General features: G+C 40.7%; 1 protein-coding gene across 1 annotated transcript in view; it reads left to right on the forward strand.

The window, feature by feature from the left end:
• bahd1 (bromo adjacent homology domain containing 1) overlaps window positions 1-14,829 on the forward strand; it is a 32,791-nt gene extending 17,962 nt beyond the window's left edge. The window contains exons 2-7 of the mRNA XM_031758260.2: window positions 1,536-3,293; window positions 6,651-7,060; window positions 7,369-7,528; window positions 7,653-7,732; window positions 11,751-11,842; window positions 11,955-14,829. Coding sequence (XP_031614120.1) covers window positions 1,667-3,293; window positions 6,651-7,060; window positions 7,369-7,528; window positions 7,653-7,732; window positions 11,751-11,842; window positions 11,955-12,147 — 2,562 coding nt within the window. The 5' untranslated portion in view covers window positions 1,536-1,666 and the 3' untranslated portion in view covers window positions 12,148-14,829. The remainder of the gene's footprint in view (window positions 1-1,535; window positions 3,294-6,650; window positions 7,061-7,368; window positions 7,529-7,652; window positions 7,733-11,750; window positions 11,843-11,954) is intronic.
• The last annotated feature ends 6,030 nt before the right edge of the window (window positions 14,830-20,859 follow it).

Here is a 20,859-nt window from a genome sequence, read left to right on the forward strand (position 1 = left end):
GCACTGCGGCTCAGAGGTTAGCCACAGTGCTTGCCTAACAGCAAGAGGATCCCGGGTTCAAACCCTGGCTGACAAGTTCAAACCAGGACAAACACTTATGTGTGGATGGTTTTTTTTTTCTTCCTGTGCTTCTGCAGGTTTTCTCCAGGCACTCTGGTTTCTCCTGCCATAAAACATGCTAGGCTAATGCTGCCTATCTTGGCCCAGGATACTCCTGTAAATGTAAATGGCAAGAGTTTCACTTCCTGGTTTAAAAAAAAAAAGAAGGAAATTTGGGTCAGTTTGGCAAATGGACTGGTTTTTATATAGTGCATTTCTACGTTACCTGAGTTCTCAAAACACTTTACACTTCCTTTCTCATTTATGCAAATAGTTCTTTTTCAGTGCTTATGTGTTTTCTGTGTAACATTCACATTGTGATGGATGCATCAGGGAGCAGCTTAGGGTTAGGATCTTACCCAAGGATATTTGGCATGCAGGCAGGAGCAGCCAGGGATCAAACCACAAACCTTCCAATTAGTAGATGACCTGCTCTACCTCCTGAGCTACAACCACCCCCTGTACCCTTGTCCATCTTATTTAAGACCAGATGGTGGGTTAGGTCAAAATTCACCCCTTCTAAATATTAATTCTAAATGTTAAAGTGCCGGCTCAGGAGGCAAAGCAGGTCATCTACTGATCAGATCTACAGTTCAGTTCCAGGAGGCTCCAGTCCGCATTCCAATCTGTGCTTTGGCCAAGGAAAGAGTAAAAAAGCACTATATAAGTATGAGTGCATTTACTTGAAAGGACTCTGATTTGTCTATATGAGCATTTTATGTGAAGAGTTGGCTGTGTGCCCTTTCTCACTGTTGTCATGATCCTGCGCATCATGTCGCAGATACCACAGTGACAACTTTTGCAGCATTTTTGTTGTGTTCCTGTTTTTTGTGGGGTGGTTGGCCGCATTGTTCAGGCAGAGGAAACCACTGCTGTCGAGGTGTGTTGTTCCCATACTATAGGTGTGATGGCAACAGCACACCTGTAGCTCTGGAACAATAGGTTAACAATCAAGAACAGGTTTAGGTAGGCGGTACGTGTCAAAGTAAGATTCACACGAATAACTGGACCCAAAGTTTCTCAGCTTAACAGTGTATTAATCAATGATACTTAATTTTAGTGGTCTTAATGTTGTTGTTATCAGCGTGCTGTGATCAAGATACTGTAAAAGGAGAAAAATTAAATCTAAAATGGATCTAAAAAAAAAAGGGAAAGCAGTCTGAATGCATGATGTGCGTGCAGCGTGTGATGTGCTTTTGGTCTCTGATCCTCCGTCTTGAGCACGAAGCGTATTTGCATGTTAAGGAGAGGGGTTTCCTAAGTGCTCCTATTCTCTGTGGATGTGGAAAATTGACAGCAAACGAAGTAAAACCGGTTGCTACATAATGCATCAGAAGATCCTGTCTGTTACATTAAGTCACTTTCAGGTTCTGCATGAGTAAAATCTGTGTGTGACTTAAGCTTTAATGTTGAATGTCTGATCTGTGTCTTCTCAGAGAGCCATATGGACCCAGATGATGATCCATGATGATATCCACTGAAAGCCCAGTCTGAGCTGAAACCCTCCACCAATCAGAAACCCGTGGATGAAGACAGTTTAGTGAATCTGCTCCCAGACGCTGAGAATATGGTGAAAGCTCAGCGGTGCCAGACGGCGAAATGCGGAAAGCCCAAGAAGGCGAGAGGAAGTAAGGAAAAGCAGGATGGTGTGAAGAAAGGCAGAGGGAGGGCGAATGAGCTGAAGAGAAAGAAAAAGAGGGACAAGAAAGACTTGCACCGAAATAAAAAGAAGAAACTAGCCGTGAGTGATGGAGATGCGTTGGACTGTTGCGTCTTGCTCACCCGTCTGGAGGAGAAAGGAGCTGCTGGTAAAGAGAAGAATGCACTAAAAGCTGGGAAGAAAAGGAGTGTAAAAGTTAAAAAGAAGGAACACTCCATCCAAAGAGGGACCAAACATGGACTCAAGAAAACCTCTGCCGCCAATCAGCAAGCACTGGAACCAAAAAACAACCAATGTGACGCCTTACTCATGATGCCCTCAGCTATGTTTGAGCCCCGCAGAAGGAGAATGGCTTCTCTTAACGCTGAGGCTGTCAACAGCTTGCTGCTCTACAAAGACGTCTCACTCATGGGGAATAACGCAAAGAAATGTCAGACATCCAACGAAGAGCCAGCGAAAGAGGTCACTGAAACTGAACACGGAGATCAGAAAACCAAAAAAGGTTCTTTGGAAGTGAAAGCAGTCCAAAAAGAGAGACCGAAAAAACAAAAGCGTTCCACAGCTGAGACTCAGAACATCGACTGGTTGAGTTTGCTTGCACCGACACCTCGGCGTCAAGCAGGCCTCACCGCTGCAACGCTGCTCAAACTCACCAGTGCCCCATATGGGGCCAAACGGCAAAGGAGGGTGGAGTCCAAGCCAGGGAGTAGAAGCGAAGCTGCAGCTACGACTCAGGATGGAGTGAGTGGTAAGGCTGTGTGCAAAGGAACAACACACACCAAACGAAGAACACATCCCAAACATGAGGGGCAACTAAAGCACAGAAAACAGGGCACAGAAGATCCAGTCCATTCCCAGGTGAGCCCCGCCATCCAGGAATGCTGCAGTTTGTGTAAGACGGAGACTTTGGATCCGGAGTGGAAGGGTGCCACAGGGGGGCCGGAGTGTGTCAAGCACCCTCTCCACTGTGGCTCTTCTCTGGGATTCTCCTTAAAAACAATCAAAGAGGAGCAGGTGGAGACGGAGGTGTCTTCCTGTTACTGCTGCTCCCAGGAGAGATGTGTCGAGTACTTTCACAGGCTGGCCCTCTTTCTGGATGACAAAACCTTCAAGGAACCAGAGGACGGCTCACTGTCTGAGGTGTTCCACCACCACCATCATCATCACCACCACCATCACCACCACCATTCTGTCGGCCACCCGGCAGCCATAACCATCAGCCCGCACACGTACACCTGTTTCCCAGGCTATTACGTTCATTTCAGCCACCCAGACAACTCCCCCTCCACCATATCATCCCTCGCTTTATGCCCAAGCGGCAGCAAGAGGCCGAAGCTGCTCCCCGGCACGGGTCCCCAACCCTCAGGGATTAGCCATCCAGTGTACTGCTGCACCTCAGTGAAACCGTGCTACGGAGAGCCCTGCAGGATCAACGGCTACTCTGCTTATACCAGTGTGATTCCAGCCATTAATAGAGGAGCGTGCTCCTTCAGCCCCACAGACTGCATCAAATGTAACCACAGCGTAAAAAGAGGTAAGCGGAGATCACACGGTTTAATTTGCAAGAATTCATTTAGTAGAAATTCCAAGTTAATGAGTTATTTGTGCAACCAGAATGACAATTTTTCTGTCAAAGTTTGCATCAGTATTCTGTTTCCAAATACAAGCTGAGATCAGATTTTATTTTTAAGCTACAGAAAGTGCCCTCAAGATTCATAAATGACATTAAAACAGCTGTTTTCACAAATGGAGTCGTATTTCTGTGACGGGCTCCTTTTATCTAAGTAAGCGTTTTGAATAAGTATTAAATGTTCGTCAGCACAGTATGGGTATATTATTTTGCATGCAGAGCCCCGCTCATCCAGCTGCCAAAGGAGTACAATGTGCTGAGAATAGCTATTATATGAGCCATTTATATTCTCCCACTTTGGCATGTCACTTGAGTGGGAAGTTGGAAAAAAAAAAAAAATCAGATAAAGGGCAAGACCCCTTTTGTCTCAGTTTGAATAAAAGTCATTGGACGGTGAACACGAGGCCTGTACGGGCTCGAGTGTCTGCTGTGAGTTTCTGTGTTCAAAGTGAGCGATGTGAGCCTGAACAGGAAAGCACGCTGGGGTTAAACAGTGTCTGAATTTGTGGGGGTATGGTTAGAAACACCTGAATGCGATCTCAAAATAACACTAGTTTCATACACGCGCTCTCTCTCTCTGTCACTCTGTGGTCTCTAACAGTCACAACCAGGTCACGCTGTCTGTGAGGACTTTTATCTGCTAGAGAACCAAGTTTAATCTCAGTGAAAATGTTAACTTGGAAAAGAACAGGCGTACATAATAGAAGAAATAATGGCTGAATTTCATTTGGCTGCTTACCCTGGTGTTGTGTGTGGGGTGTGTTTGTGTCATACTGTCATGGCTTACTAGGAGACCTAAATAGAACAGAGCCATTGTTAATGTCATTAGTACACTTGTGCTTTTCCTGTTGTGACAAGTATGCTGTCAAAGAGGTCTGTGGTCCACCCACACAGGTGTTGCCACTTTTCTGCCTGAACAGACCTCATTACTGTTTGGGTGTATACACCTCCGGTTTTATTGACAGCTTCCTCGCTCGCTTGCTCATTTTGTGGCATCTTCGGAGGTGTGTACAGCTTAAGCTGCATTTCATTTGGCTAATGGGCCCTCTCGCTTCCCTCACTCGTCTCTTCCTCGAATCTTGGCTTCGCCCAGCGGGGGATGCGAGGAAGGAAATGAGGAAGAAGTGCAAGGATGGAGGAAATGCACGTCTCGAAGTGCTCATTCACCCAAGCATCAGTTTTTAAGAAAAGATGGCAATACCTCATGATTCAGAGTCTCGGCCAATGTGCAGGAGGACCCGCCGTTCATCACATAATGCATGAAAAATACAGGTTTCTTATCACTATTATAAATAATACAGACATAAATGTATAATATAAGCACAAGAAAAAGGGTTGGAAGGATGTTTGAACGTAAACATCTCAGAAACTATTAAAAATAAAAGCCTGAAACTTTTACCTTCTTACTATAAAAAATGAATCAGGATCTGTAATTTGGGACACGAACATCAAATCTTTTTATTGGCTGGTGAAAATATGAAAAAAAAAATCCAGCAGTCTTGTAAAGTCCCATATTTGAGCACACAATAAAAATCATCACCTTATAAAGGACGGCTTGTCACAATTTCTTTCTCTGAAATTTTACTGAGTAGAATTATTAGGGGGCACAACACTGAAGTTCAAAGATAGCAAAAAAAAAGTGTTAATGTACTCTCAGGGATTCGATGAATGCGGCAGATGAGGTTCAGATTCAGCCAACAAATAGGTCGGTCAGCAGAGATTTTGACTTGCCATAGCAGGAAAAGCACAGGTGTAATTCACAACATTAAAAATGACTGGATTCTATTTAGGTGAGCGAGCTTGAAGGATCCTGGTAGTCTAATCCTCAGCTGTGGCTTCCTGCCTGGGACAGGGACTGCAGCTGAGCCACTGTTAAGAATATTTCCTGCTATGACAAGTGCACAAATCTGCTGTGAAATGGGTTCATTGATCATCGCTTCACCTTAATGTCACCACTGCAGCTGTGTCATGGGAGTGTGCACAACCCCCCGCTCACACAGGAGAATGCTTGTCTTGTTTTTCAGTGCCAGTTTAGGAGAAACGTCTAGTTTGTGTGCATGGTAAAGACTATAATTGATCTTAATTGAGGCTCTGCCTGTTTGCTTTTTTTGCTACTTCAGCATAAATATTAACAACCGAGTATTTGTTGTGCCTCTCGTATCAGAGTTCAAAGTTCTAGGTAACACCTTATGATACGGCTCGCAATTAAGATCGTAATTCCCTGTAATCAAATGGAATTTCTGTGGGTTTTATTTGAAATGATAATGCAATTATATTTATCTACAAATACTTAAAGGCGTTGGCCGTATTATGGAGTTGTTATCCTTGTTAAATATTCATTATGTTGATGTGCACGATTGATGTTCTGTTACTCAGCTGTTATTTTATTTGACCAATCTAAAGGAGAACTGTTCCCCCTCAGCGATTTATAAGAGAAAAAAATAAATACTGTCAAAATTTGCATGTGACCTCATCATGATGGACCCAAATCTAACTTAACTTCTTGTCTTTTTTTTTCACAATCACTGTTCAAACATCTTTCAAAGTGAGTGTAAAGGAATGAGTGTCCTTGGTGTCTCCTTTCCCATAAAATACCTGTAAAATACCTGGAAGTTAGACAAGGTTAAGTCACTCCATAATGCAGCACGCACCCCGAAAAGTACAGCATACTTACAGTGAAATTATTTCTTCTGTCCTGTAAAAACTATGTACCTATAATGAATTACACACTACTTAAAATTTACAGAAATGTAATTATTTCTGTTGTTCCTTGTATTGTAATTTTGCATAAAATAATAATTAATAAAAGTGGTTCAGAGTTCGTAGTTGTAACCATCTAACAACCAACTAAAGTATGGGAGAAAATGATGGCGCCGTCAGAAAAGTAGGCTTACCATCTCACAATGTGACCAATAGGAATGAAACATGAACTAGCTGATCAGCTTGACACCAACACGGAAGAATGACAAAACAAAATAAACTAGATTAGGTTGAAGTAAAATATCTAAAGAAAATTTTGTCATTCCAGCACAAGCAGAAACTCTGCTTGTGCTGCAGCTGAAGCTTGTTTGCGTGATGTTTCCTGCAGATGTTCATCAGCCACGTGAAAGGGGGCGTGGCATGAAAGCAAATGGCGAAGAATGAACTGTGTGTCTTGGCTGTGATTCGATAGCTGTTATTGCTCTAAAGTCTGCACGCAGGGCTCGTTTAAGTACTCTGTATTCATTTCACATTATCATACCTTTTCTGTTCCTTCCTCAGATGACTACCCAGCAACCCTCAATGACCACCACAGCCCCTCCTCTATCCCCATTTGTCCCAGCCCTCGAATCCTTACTGGCTGCCCCGTTCCCACTGTGCCTCCAGCCGGCCAATCAGTGCCCCACATCCAGACTCCGCTGTCTGACCCCAGCCAACCGCAGCCTCCGCTGAAGGTGGCAAAGGAGTGTCCACAGAGTGCCAAGCAGCCCAGCGGGTCAAGGTCTGGCGCGCGCAGCACCGGCAGCATCAGCTCGGCTGTCTGCCCTCTCAACAGGAACAAGAAACAGAAGCTCAGCTGTGCCAGCGACGGAGGGCAAACGGTTGCCAAGCAGCCGAAGAATGGCCGCCAAAAATCCACCAACGGCTGGAGGCCATTTGGCCTGCCCTTTGAGAAGGAGGTTTTCTCTGTGGTATGTAGAGAAAGTCATTTTGGTGCTTTTTGACACAGCCACAATGGCACCACTTTTAATTAGAGCTGATGTCATTTTACTTAAGTGTCCTGAGAGAGTATGGGGGGTGATTCATAGCACCTGTTTCACTGTGGGATCGGGGCTTAGTCACTATTTTTTACTACATTTTATCCAGCAACCCCGACAACCAAGGCGCAGAAGCCATTCAATACAAATCACATCCTGCAGCTTTTTACTCCACAGCCTCTCAAAGCTTATCAGTTTCTGACTGCTAGAGGAGTCAGTATTTCCTGCTGCTGTGTTCCCAGGGCGAGGACACTCTGGTGCTGAGGAAGTGCTTTGAGGGAGTCCACAGGGACGGGGAGCTGATTAGAGTCAGAGACACTGTTCTGCTGAAATCTGGACCTAGAAAAAAGTCTCTGCCTTACGTGGCTAAGGTCTCAGCTCTGTGGGAAGAACCAGAGTCAGGTAGTACGCTCGCTGCACGCAGCATTCACTCAGACCACACGAGAAGACGCATTTATGTGGTAATAACTGGTTTGAGAAGTGAAGTGAAAGACGTGCTATGTTTGACTTTTTTTCTTTCCTTCAGGAGAGCTGATGATGAGTTTGTTTTGGTACTACCGTCCAGAACACACACAGGGAGGACGCAACCCCAGCGTACATTGTGAGGTGAGAAGGCTGACGTGTGTTTCTGAAATGCTTTTTTTTTTATCACGGCTTTCTAATAACTGCCAGGGGTAATTATAGATCAGCAAATCTAAAATATAGCTTGTGTCAACTGCAGCATATTCAGCGCCTGTAATCATGGCTATTAGTGATGCACAGGTCGAGCCAGTTCACGTACGCTTAATAGAAAGCATCACCGGTTCTGGCGGGAGGAGTTAAATAACTCACAGAAACACCGTGTGCAATATGCCAGGCTCTGATTACTACCTTCGTGTCTCCTTTATCTGCATATCTCTCCTTCTCTGAGACATACACTGAAAGGCTCAAGTCCTCCTATGGCCTAACAAAGCTATAAAGTAGCCCAAATGTCTATTAAGATGGGAGAACAAGACTCTCTGATACCTTAAGTGCTCATATAATATCCTTTTAATGCTGCTATGATCATTCAGCGCTGCTGGAATTGCACCAGAGGCCAATCCACTGCCTCTATAACAAAATATTTTAGGGGAAACTTAACTTCAGGTCCACATTTTACTGTTTGGTAAAACACACTGTACTCAGGAGCTACAGCGATATATAATTCGAGGTCATGTAACTTTAAACGGCCTTGCTTTGTAGTGCACTGCGAGGAAGTTTGGAAAATCCTGCCTGCTGCATGTAATTTCCATGTAATTTTTACTCGCCTCTTTGATGCAATTCTAGTAGCTGGATCAAATGGAATTGTAAAATTAGTGTTGTCACGGTTAAGGTTACGGCACGGTTCAAGGTGGATCCAGGTGTTTGATCAACACATGTTTTTGTGGCTTTCCACACTCTCATAACAAGCCGGTTGAGTGCTGTGATTTTAAAAAAGGGGAAAAAAATTGTAATCCACGCTTAACTAATGGCTGTAATGTGTGCTTCGTGCCAGCTTTCTAAACCAGAAGAGATTTTAGATACTATTAATGAATATAATGACTCTTATTATAGTGTTAAATGTGTTTTCTATTGTCAACAACACATGTTATGTAAACTTTAAAACACAGAAAGAAAGGGAACACGCTAAAATGCTTCTCTAATTATCCAAAACCTGATGATGTAGTTTATTTTAAGTCCTGCTGATTTAATATTTAAAAAATGCACTAAATGTGTATTAATCCAGGGCTGCAGATTGTTCCCAAAAAGTATGTTATCTACTTCTGTTAAACCACCAGCTGCTTAGAAAGTACAGTGAAGGGTGTTTTAGGAAAAATTCAGCAGTGTATTTATAGCAGGCTGTAAGCTGTTTCTCACTCAAATACCAGTGTAAGGTGTTCACCTTCACTCTCATTGGCTCATTGTCTTGCCCAAGGACATTAAGTATATTTCTTTGTATTGGGACACCTTGGACTGTGTTACACAATAAGAATAACCATTGTATCAAAGCAATGAATGCACAGTTGTACAGTACAGTGAAAAAGTCTTAAGTCATCACTATTTTTTGTAATATTTTGCTATGAAATCATTCATCGCTGCAAAGATTTCTTGTGCAAACTTACATGGAAATACAACATATAAGACAAAAATAGAGTTTGTATAATTTTAACAAGCTTTAAAGTCAATATTTAGAACTCTCTTATCCAAGCTTTCCTCTCATTTCTTTAAGCGGTCTTTAGGAACAGTTCTCCAGGCGTCTTGAAGAACATTCAAAGCTCTTCTTTGTATGTTTGCTGCCTTTTGTTCCGGTACAGATGGCTCTTTTTTCTTTGGGCTTTTCCTTCTGTTTCCCCTCCTTAAGAATGGCTTCTTGACAGCCACCTTTCTCCTGAGACTATTTCTGATGAGCCTTCAGTGAACAGTAAAGCAACTGTGGGGCCAGATTAATCTCTGGGGTCCTGGGTCAGGTCCTTGCTTTTTTCCTGTTTCTTAAGGACTTTCAGAGACTGTTCACCTCCTTTTGTCCTCCAATTGTGCAATTTACTCAAATTTTTTAAGGACACACTGCACTGCACCGTGCAGAGGCACGTCAAGTTTTTGGCTAATAGCTCTTTGGAAATCACCTTGTTGGTGCAGAAGTACTATTTTTATATCTGTCAGTGTGTGTTATTCTTGGCATTTTTCATATGTTCAACTAAGAAAATTGGAACAAATTATATGTTTTTGCAATAAGCAGATAGTAACAAAGTTACTGAAGATAACATTTAATGTGGGTCTTTGTTAACTTTCTGTTATGTGTAAACACAACAGTGAGTTAGAGGTCTTTTTAATGCAGTGTTAAGTAACTCGTCAAACAACAACAAAAATTCCTCTGTAAATGGTCTAGTGAAAAAGCAGCCGATGTACAAAGGAACTTTGGAAGACCTTCATAAAGCCTGGAAAACCTTTGCTGAAGACAAATCTGACTCCTTAGAAGCAAAAGATAAAAAAATGAAAGGTGGCTTATAGGGATGGGTATCGTTTAGGTTTTATCCGATACTGGTGCCAAACCGGTACTTTTGAAACGGTGCCGGTGCTTAAACGGTGCTCAAACCGGTGCTTAAACAATGGAGAACACAAAAGTGGTCCAAAAACCTCTCATGTTCAGCTGTTTTTTTTTGTAAAAAGATAACAATGTTAGCCTTTTCTGCAGCTATAGGGCATATATGGTCTCACTCTTGGCTGGAAGCAGTGCTTAAACAATGGAAAAAACACAAACTTTGTCCAAAAACCTCTCATGTTTAGCTGTTTCCCACTTTTTCTTTGGTCATTTTAGCCTTTTTGGCCAGGGTGAAGGGAGTATCTGCCATCAAACAAGAAGACAGCCGCATGTAACTACGACGGTGTTTGCTAGGTCACTTTACATGCATTAATGTAATAATGTGGTTAGCGTACTCAACGTTAATTACAGACGAACAACATGAAGCTACTCACGCAGAGGAGAACGGCTGCTGCTGCCATCATCATCCGTCATCATTTCTGCTACACTGACAGGGCTAGGGGCCAGGACTCTACTCTTCGGGTTATTGGGGGATGTTGCTAACTCCGGGTCCAATAACAGGCACCACACCCGCAGTAGATGTGCACGGTGTGAGGTCTCGTAGCACGCTATCAAACATGGCGCATTTCTCGGCTTTAAAAAAAAAAACAAAAAACGCTATGCGTCGCCAGGTGTTTCATCAGATTTGAGGTGTTACCTCCTTTGACAGTATCACAGTATCAGCTTAAAGCACTTGTTGCAGGCTGCTGAGTTTGCATCTTTTGCTGCGAAGTACTGCCAGACTTTTGATCGCTTTGCCTTGGGCATTTTTAATCTGTAGCTCTGCTCTAACAGAACGTACGTACCTGGCCCCGCCTACTATCCTCGGAAACGTAAAATGAGTGGCTAGAATTGGCTCAGGAAAAAAAAAGCACCGAAATAAAGCACCGAAATGTGCGCTGCTTTTCAGTCTGGTTACTACCGTTTATGTCAGAACCGGTCCCATCATGGCACCGGACACCGGTACCCATCCCTAGTGGCTTAACACTTTTGCACAGCACTGTACGCAGGCAGGCACACATGTTGCGGAATAGGTTTCTATTGTGTTCACATCCTGATGTCAGTAATCTCCCAGAGGAACGAGTTCAATTCACTGTCTAGAAACATTAAACCACATGAAATCTGTCGTCTCTCAGCGTGCACTGACAGACAACAAACACATCAGAGCAGCAGTGTGAGAACGGGAACACGGCTTTGTCACAGAGGATGACGTAAAGCATCTTTCTCTGCAAATCGGTTTTATAAGATAAGATAAGATAAGATAAGATAACCTTTATTAGTCCCACACGTGGGAAATTTGTTTTGTCACAGCAGGAAGTGGACAGTGCAAAAGTTGTGAAGGAAAAATTAGAATAAAATAAGATAAGAATAAATACAGTACACATGTATCTGGAAGTGAGGGTGAGGCAGGAGGGTTTGTTTAAAATTTAGAAGAGAGATTTAGTCTTTAAAGTCCCACCCGCTACTTCTACATGTAAGAGGATATCATGATGGGGTTTGTTTGTTTGGGCTTTTTTGTGTGGATCTAACCCGAGTGTCTTTCTCTAGAATGAGATCTTTGCATCCCGTCACCAGGATGTAAACAGTGTGGCCTGTATTGAAGACAAATGCTATGTCCTAACATTGGCACAGTATTGTCGGTAAGCAGGAAAGCATTTTTACTTTCTGTCGTGTTCTTAATTTCAGGGAGTTTTGAGCCATCAGGGGTGTTTTTGAGGTTAGTTTCTCATGTTGTGTCTGTTTCCTGTCCAGATTTGGTGCCTTGGTAAAACGCCGTAGAGAAGGCGTCAGCGACAGCGCCGCCTCCCTTGTGGTGCCCCCTGTTGTTGGCAACGCCATGCCCACCCACCACTGTGTGCCCGATGACACTGACCCAGAGCTGGTGTTTTTCTGTCGACACGTCTACGACTTCCGCTACGGACGCCTCCTCAAGAACGTGCAGTAGTATCTGACGAGGCGTGACATCACATTACACCCCGGTTTCACCTGCCACAAATTCTCACTGGTTGCCTCCGTGAGAGAGAAACTGGAGTTTCGGACGACGGCTTGATAGCTTATTTTCTTTTCAGTCTCTCATTCATGCTTACATGTCATGCATTTATTAAGTAAACTAATGGTCTGACATAATGTGTAAGAGTTGCTATGGCAGTGTAAATGGTCTTTTATCATACATGGCTCTCTGGTGTTGTAGCAGCTGTGTGAAGAACCTGGAACGTACTCTGCTGTAGAAAATGCTACTGTAGCTCTTAGAAATGTGAAATTTGATTAGATTGCTGAGAACTTGATGTTTCATGTGAATAATGCTACTATCTGCCTGACAGACAACAGATAACGCAAAGTATCTTGATACGCCATAGATAATGAAAATATGTGGCATATTGTGTCACACCGGATGGTGCAGCTGACGACTTAATCACATCTTTTTTTCACTCAGTTTATTTCTGTTGCTTTGAGCTGCACCGAGTCCATTTGATAGTGAAAACGTGGCGTTTTCTACTGACACGGCATATAGAAATCTTACTGTAATGCAGCTGTGTTCATGCTGTTCTGAGAAATAGTGATAGTCTGGGAAATGTGCTTGCTTGTGATAAATAAGAAGGAATCAGTTTCATGTCTGTATAATCAAAATGAAATAATCACCAGCAGCTGGTTAGTATAGCTTAGCATAAAGTCTAGAAAATAGCCCAGCCTGACTAAGTTTGACTCTCGGGGCAATGGTCTGCTACTATATATGTAATTAGCAGCTGTCAAGGGCAAGAACGTCTGTTCTGTCCAGCTGTTATCGACTGCATGTGACTACAGATCAGTTTTAAAGAAGCTAGGTGTGTTTCAGTAAATCAACAATCCCTATTTTTCCCCCTCTCTCTCTCCACATAGACTACTTAAATGCATGCAGTCGAAGCATGCTCAAACATGATTGGTTGATAGAACGTGGGCTACAAGCAGACTACAAATATCTGCATACATATCTTTTTGGAGCGATTTTGCTAAGCTAAGCTTAATTAGCTGCTGGCTCCAGCTATGTGCTTACAACGTATACAGAGGGTGTTCTCATCTAAATCTCAGCAAGCAAGCATGTAAGGAAGTTTCCCAAATATTAAAATTGACATTTTTGTCTAATGGTGATTGATTTTGGAGAGCTTTGCAGCGCGCCCCAAAGACAGCCATGAAAGACATTCTCAGTCAAACGGTTTGATTGAATCTAATTAGCAGTGAAAAAGTGTAACGAGAGCAACCAATTAAATGTTTTTTGGCTTCTTCTCTTCTTAATTTTTGAGAGAGATGCAGGTTTTATACCGTATCTGTATCTGTAGTGATGACTTTCACACAGCAGGACGAGCATGCTAACCGCTAAAAGACAGCGAGAGTTTAGTTTGCTTGCTTTCACATTGCGAGGATGAGCCGAGCATTAAAGGGGATTTTTGTTATGCCAATGCCGAGGAATATTTTACTTTTTCAAAGCTGTTTGCCAGAGGTGTGATTTGACTCCGGTGTCAGCGTACTGTATATTTGCATTTAAATATCTGGATGGGTTTCTGTTAGTGGCAGATGGCATCAGTTAGTCACGTATATTCTTGTTTCTTCACTGATGAGCTGGTGAATAATGTAGTCAGTGTAGCATTTAGATCTGTGATGATGATTCGTTCCTATGTTTGAGAAAAGATATGTATTTATTTCTGTACTGAGAAAATATATAATTTATTTTCAAAAGATCATTTTAAAGAGTTTTAGATGAGTGGCTTGCATTCCTGATTAGAAAGGAGGCTGAAGATGTCTCTCCATAGCTGCACTAAGCATGAGAGTCTTTGCAACAGTATTTCTGTGTTTCAGCTCACTTACCCAATACAAGCTCATGCAATTTCACTTTGAGACACTGAAGTAGGCAATAAGCAGATTTGAGGACACATATGGAGTATTTGGAAGGATCTCAGATGTGGTTTGAAGGACATGCGCTAACATGTGACCAGAGATGCTAAACCTTGCAGGACCAAAATGTACCCTGGCCTTTTCCAGCTTCCTGTCATCCTCCTTTTCATTTCCCCTGAGATGATGAAGCTTTGCCTCTTCACCTTTAAATGCCGATAGCTTCACTGATTTTAACTTACCATTAGCCTGTGCCCTGGATCTTTGCTGCCTTATAGAACATTCCCAGCCTTTTATTTAGTAACATGTACTGATCTCAGTCTGGAGTTATGAAGCTTGTAAGTGCGCTGATCTTGATTCCTAGATGCTTGACATGTATTTCAGTGTTACCTGTGATCTTGTGTGACCTGAAAGTCCATCTTAATCAACATTTTTATTGAGAGTGATGTTTGGTATCAAACTACTTAACTAGTTGAGAGTAGATGAGGATTTTTTTTTCTTTTTCTTTTTTTGGAGAAACTAACCTTTTAGAGAGTGTGGTATGACAATACTGACAATGCTTTCATATCAGTACAATACTGACAATGCTTTCATATCAGTACTTTAAATATAAAGCAGCAGCTAGTTAGCTTAGCGATCTATAATGCTTGGAAGTGGGAGGGGGTGGTAGAAAACCAGATGCACCCGCATCATCTGTGAGCATAATAGGTAACATTGTGTATGTAATTTGTTTAGTCTGTATAAATCAAAGTGTTATAACAAATTTCTTGTTGGCAAATTTTGTGTTGTTTTAGGTTTTATGCTAGGCTAAGCTAAGCTAAGCTAACCAGCTGGTTACGGATTCATTTTTTACATGCACACCTTAGAGCAGCAGTCCCCAACCTTTTTTGCGCCACGGACCGGTTTATGCCCGACAATATTTTCACGGACCGGCAATAAGGTGTCGCGGATAAATACAACAAAATAAAACTAGTGCCGGTACCGAAAAAAAGAAGATTTATTCATAACACACGTGAAAAGACCCAGGAAAACCGAGTTAACGATAAAAACGATAACAAAATAACGCTGAAAACTGATAAAAACCCTGAAAACAATACGTTTCACACCTGAGCCTCAACTCTCGCGGCCCGGTACCAAACGACTCACGGACCGGTACCGGTCCGAGGCCCGGGGGTTGGGGACCGCTGCCTTAGAGCATTCTGCCATTGAAAAAAAAAAACATTTTTTGCCATCCATAAGTCACAATTTGGGGTTATTATACCAAAATTTCAAGATAAGACTCTTAACATTTTAATTACTAAGTTAAAAAATATCAGAAAATAACTCAAAATAATAATTAAATAAACCCTTCAAACTTGAAGTTAGGTCAAAACTTTGAGATAATAATCCACATTTTTTTATTTATGGATAGCCAAAAATATATTTTTTAAGTGGCATAAACAAGCTTCCATACTGGTTTTTTTTGGTAAATCTCCACAAGAAAGCTTTGTTCACAAATGTCAATCACCTGGGGCCAAGCAGCAATGCAAAATTTGGCACATTGATTGGTGTTACTGATTGTTTTATTCTTTTCATATCACAACCCATTAATGACTATTTGTGCACCATATTATATATATACCTGTTTTTGTTTGTTTGTTTGTTTGTTTTTTAGATTTAAGGTCTTTATGAAAAGCCAAGCAGGATATCTTACCATGACTTTGATTTATCCATGCAAAGATCGGTATGTGGATTTGGGATCCTATTCGAAGGAAACATTTTAAAAAATGTGGCCATTGATCATTGGAAGCGTTCTAATAAATAAATTCTTCTCTCTCTTGCAAGTCCCAAGGCCAACCACTATACTGGAATTTTTCCCAGGTACAAATTCTTTGCAATCCTAACCAAAATTGTCAGTCTTCAGACCGAATATCAAAAAATTTACCAGATGGATTTCCAACTTCTCAAACTGCTTTTCTGACATCTAACAGAAAGTGGAATCTCATCTCAGCTACTGTTTCATATAATGACACGAAATTTCATTTGGGGACTTTTCATGATTTTTGCTACAAAAAGAAAAAAGCCACGCTTAAACTCATATCAAGAGGTCGTTGTGACTTTGTCCTGCTAAACTGCTTGGCTCCCTCCTCACTGCTTTAACTCTGTAGTTTAAGCCTTCCTGAAAAACATAATAGTTAGCTTGATTTGTATCATTTCCTATAAACGTTAATTGATGCAAGTCATCATGGTGGATAAACTGTGTCAAACTGTCCAGAGAAGCTTCCCTAAACCACGTTATCATAATCAACCTCTCAGTGTATGTTTAATAAGTTCCATAAATACAGATAAAAAGACATTCTGACAAACATACTCAACACGATAACACAAGGACATATGAGCTGACTACAGCTGCTGATCTACATGAAGGAGGCGTTACACCTGACCTACAAGCACAGTAGTATTTGATAGTCAAAATTTTGGGTGGGGTATCACTTTAAAATGCCCACATCCATCCACACCTGCTTTGCTCCTTATCCTCTGTAAGGGGGATAGACTTTTTTCTGTTTGAATTCAGAAATAATTTCAATAGATGTCTCAAATTCATTGATTCGTGTTTATTTCAATTCATCTGAATTTAAAACTATTCCACGCTATTTTAATCTGTCCCACTGATGCCCCGATGACTTAAATATTATCATGTCTTTATTCAACAAAGGTTAAAAAAAAATCTGAATATTGCTTGATGGTGTATGAAGTATAGCCAACTTGAATCAGGTGAAAATATTTGGTTTGATTTGGTTCAACAACTTAAATCCAGAATTAGAAAACCACACCGCGCACATTTTATGGCCTTAGGAATCACTCAGCAAACTAATTATGTTTAATCAAGATGTGTGATGCTTGTGTCTTAATTGGTCCTCTGTGCCTGTTCCCATTACTCTGTATTACATGTATTCCAAGAATTTTCCACAAAGAAATGTACAAATAGTTACTGTAGTTTTTGCGTACCTTTCAAATGCCTTTCACTTTTCATCAGATGACACGTTCTGGTATTGATCTTGAATCACCACAAAGAAATGCTTTCACCAAAAAGACTAAGACTAAAAGAGGGTAGGGGATTAAACCATGAATCAAACTTCATTCCCAGGTGTACAAAAACCTGAATTTGGGTTCTTCTTATGTGAATTTGTTTGTTCCTTTGCATGGCTTTTTTTTTGGAAATATCTTGGAAATATTAATCACAGCACAGATTATTTGTATGGTTTCAAATGGACCTGTAATATAAGAAAAATATTTAATTGTAATAAATAATATATGAGTTTGAACAAGCTTCTGAGTTTTTATTACCTACACATGTTATTATGGATGCAGTAATGCTTCTTGCCCACATGGTGGCCCACTTGGACAATTATTTTTAAATATCTGATTTTTTTTAAATAAATTAAAAAGTCATCACAATAATCAAATCATAGACTTACTAAAAGGTTTCAGAGATAAATATTAATGTGTAACATGCATACGTGGAAAAAGGTAAACACAATCCTACATAATCATGGCTGATTTAACTCAAACTATTCTCACATCTCGTCTCTTTCAGTCTTTTTTTTTTCTTTCCTTCAGTTTTTATTGCATATTTGATTTGATTTGATTGGAGATCACAAGTAAAATATTTTTTACCATGCATAAAAATAATTTTGCCTCAAATCTTTCTCTTTTGTTTGTGCTTTTTGTTTCATTCAATCCCCCTTTTCAACTGAACTGGATACATGCCCGTTTGTCTGTTGCGCTGCATAGATCATGATGGAAAAGATAAGAGAGGCAGCATCTCGAAAGGAGCCATGAGGAGATATCAGTCATCTAACTTCGATAATTAGGCTTGTGATGAATATGTATGACGCCTGTGGCACTGCTAAATTTGGTTCTGAGATTTTAAATGGCATAAGCAGGTAAGTGATTTGCATCTGTAACAGCAAGCATGTGTGAGTCAGAAAGCTCATCTGCTTCAGCTCACACACTGGGCTATTTAGTGTGATTATGTGTCTGTGTGAATGGCATTTATATAGTCGACATTCTGTATATGATGTGAATTCTCAGTGGTTGTGCAGCAAATTCCTGTTATGACTATGTTACTGTCTTTACTGAATATCTGGACTGACTGTCAGTACAGGATTTATGGTTCCCAAACAAGGCTTAAGGGATACCTTCCAGTAGAATTCCTTCTTTGACACTTGTTATATGTAATGGATAACCTATTCCAACAGTCAAGCTCTTGTCTTGTATTCATAAACTGTTAGCTTAATGCACTAAGCAGTTTGGGAGAGAAATCAGTGGATCTGAAACACTTAATTATTAGGAATAAATAGTTTCATTTTCAAATACACACACAGAGTCAGAAAGGTTTGAAAGGTAATGGATGGACACTTACTGGGTTAAAGCAGCTACAAGTACTAAATTACCAGTTAAATTGCTTTGCAAATAGCACTAGAAATGATTTGTTAGTCAAATGCGAAGCAGTCGAAACAAAAGGGATAAATATAGCTGAACAATTATATGATGAAAATATCTAAAATTGATACATTACCAGTTAAAATAGAAGTACTAATTAAATAGGAATGAGAAAATGCATCTTAAATCATTAACCAAACATAAAGGCTCTCACTTAAGCACTTTGGATTACTGAAATTCATTGTTCACTTGTCTAGGCAAATATTCCTGGGAATGTCTCCAGGTTGTTCAGAACACTCCTGCAAGTGTTTTCTAGTTACTCTCATGTCACGCCGTTGTTGATCCAGCTGCACAGGCTCCCTCCCAGAGTCCATTTCAAGATTCTGGTTCTGATTTTAAAGCTCTTCGTGTATGAACACCGGCTTACTTCAGTGAACTTTTAGAGCAATGCATCCCAGGCAGGTCCATGAGATCTTATGATCAGGACCTACACCATACGAGGCTGAAAAGTAAAGGAGACAGAGCTTTTGCCACAGTGGCCACCAGACTTCTTCTCCTCTGAGCTTGAGATCTGTGGACTCAGTGGTCTCTTTCAAGAAACAACTAAAAACACATTGTAGACTTGCATTTAGTTAACTCTTTTTTTTTTTAAATCTTTTTTTACTGCTCTGGCATTTTGTTGTGAAGCACTTTGTGATCTTTATCTTAAAAGGTGCTATACAAATAAAATTTTACTTGGTGTTAGCTCCCGCTGAGATATCGTATCACTTCCTGTTCCTATTACAGCACACAGTGGTGTTTTATGAGCCTGTTAAATTAAAAAACCTTTAGATAACAACATAATGTCATATCCAGGTGCTTTACTGCTGAATTACCTGCTATTTATATTCACAGTATTCTGTCTGTAAGGATTCGCTAGCTTACCTTAGCTTGTAGCTAAGTCACTAGCAACATGGCTTTTTCACCTATCCCTTACACACTTTCCTTTTTAGTGGCAGCTGTTAAGTTTATTGTTGTTGTTAAGCTTCCTTATTACAAGTGTCATGTTAGTTATAAATGTAGCCTGTTTACTGTTCTGGAGGCCAAGATCTGTACTCTGGAAAATTCTGAAGCTAGCCACCAACGATAGCAGATTGTCTGCCAGGGGCCAGGTAGATTTCTTTAAATAACAATTTACGTTGGGGTATTGACACCCAGTTACGCCAGTCTGAGGTCACTAAAATTCATAGTGAATGTGTAGTTTTGCCAGAACAATGTCTCCCAGACTGTAGTTTTCTCTGGTCTCAGAAGTGACCTCTGAAATTGCTGGCTTCTCTGAGTGGTGTCCAAGAAAACACTTTAGAGATAACTGAAAGATTTTCTGGGAAAAAGCAGGTCATGTTATGAGAGATGTCAGCCATAACATTTTGGATGCAGCACTCATTTGTAGAAATCTGACTAAATTTGATGACCCCCAAAAACATGACTATCCAGAGTTGGGACCAGAAAGCAGAGTTACAGTCTTACACACCTCTCTGCAGCTTCTCCCCTCCAGCTATCTATCATCTACCTGGCCCTTACTTAGAGTTTCTATCTGGTTTTCTCAGACTTATAATCTAATTCTAATGTATTGCTTTAATTTCAGATAAAATAATTATTGTGGGTGATTTTAAAATCCACGTAGATGCTGAAAATGACAGCATTAACATGGCATTTAATTTGTTATTAGACTCAGTTGGCTTCTCTCAAAATGTAAAAGAACCCACCCACGACTTTTGTCACACTCTAGAACTTGTTCTGACATATGGCATAGAAACTGAACATTTAACAGTATATGTTGAAACTACGTTTAAGGATATAATTCCTCCACTGTTAACTTCTTCAGTTCTATGTGAGTAGGTACCTAAACTTTACTCCCACAGAAGTCAATTATCTCCGTGATAGTGTTACATCGTTCCTGTGTACAACTCTGGATACTGTGGGTCCTCTGACAAAGAAAGGATCATATCAGAAGTACTTGACTCCCTGATTCAAACCCACACCTTAAAGCAGATAACCACAAGCTAGAAAAAATGAGTTCTTTGCTCTATTACAAACAAAAATAAGCCCCCTGTAAAGAAAGGACATCTTACTATTCATCTCTGAAGAAAAATAGCGGAGAAAATACAAACAATCTCAGGTTTCTTTTTAGCACTGTAGCCAGGCTCACAAAACTTATTAGTGAACTTTAATCTTCACTAATAATGATTTATTTCTTCACAAATAAAATTTTAGCCATTGGAGAATACATCATTTATAACCATCTCACAGATGTATGACATATAGCTACTTTTTTATTAATTTTTTATTATTATTTATTAATATTAAATATGTATAGTTTCTCTCCAAT

The sequence above is a fragment of the Oreochromis aureus genome, linkage group 19, assembly GCF_013358895.1.
Source record: "Oreochromis aureus strain Israel breed Guangdong linkage group 19, ZZ_aureus, whole genome shotgun sequence".
Taxonomy (NCBI): domain Eukaryota; kingdom Metazoa; phylum Chordata; class Actinopteri; order Cichliformes; family Cichlidae; genus Oreochromis; species Oreochromis aureus.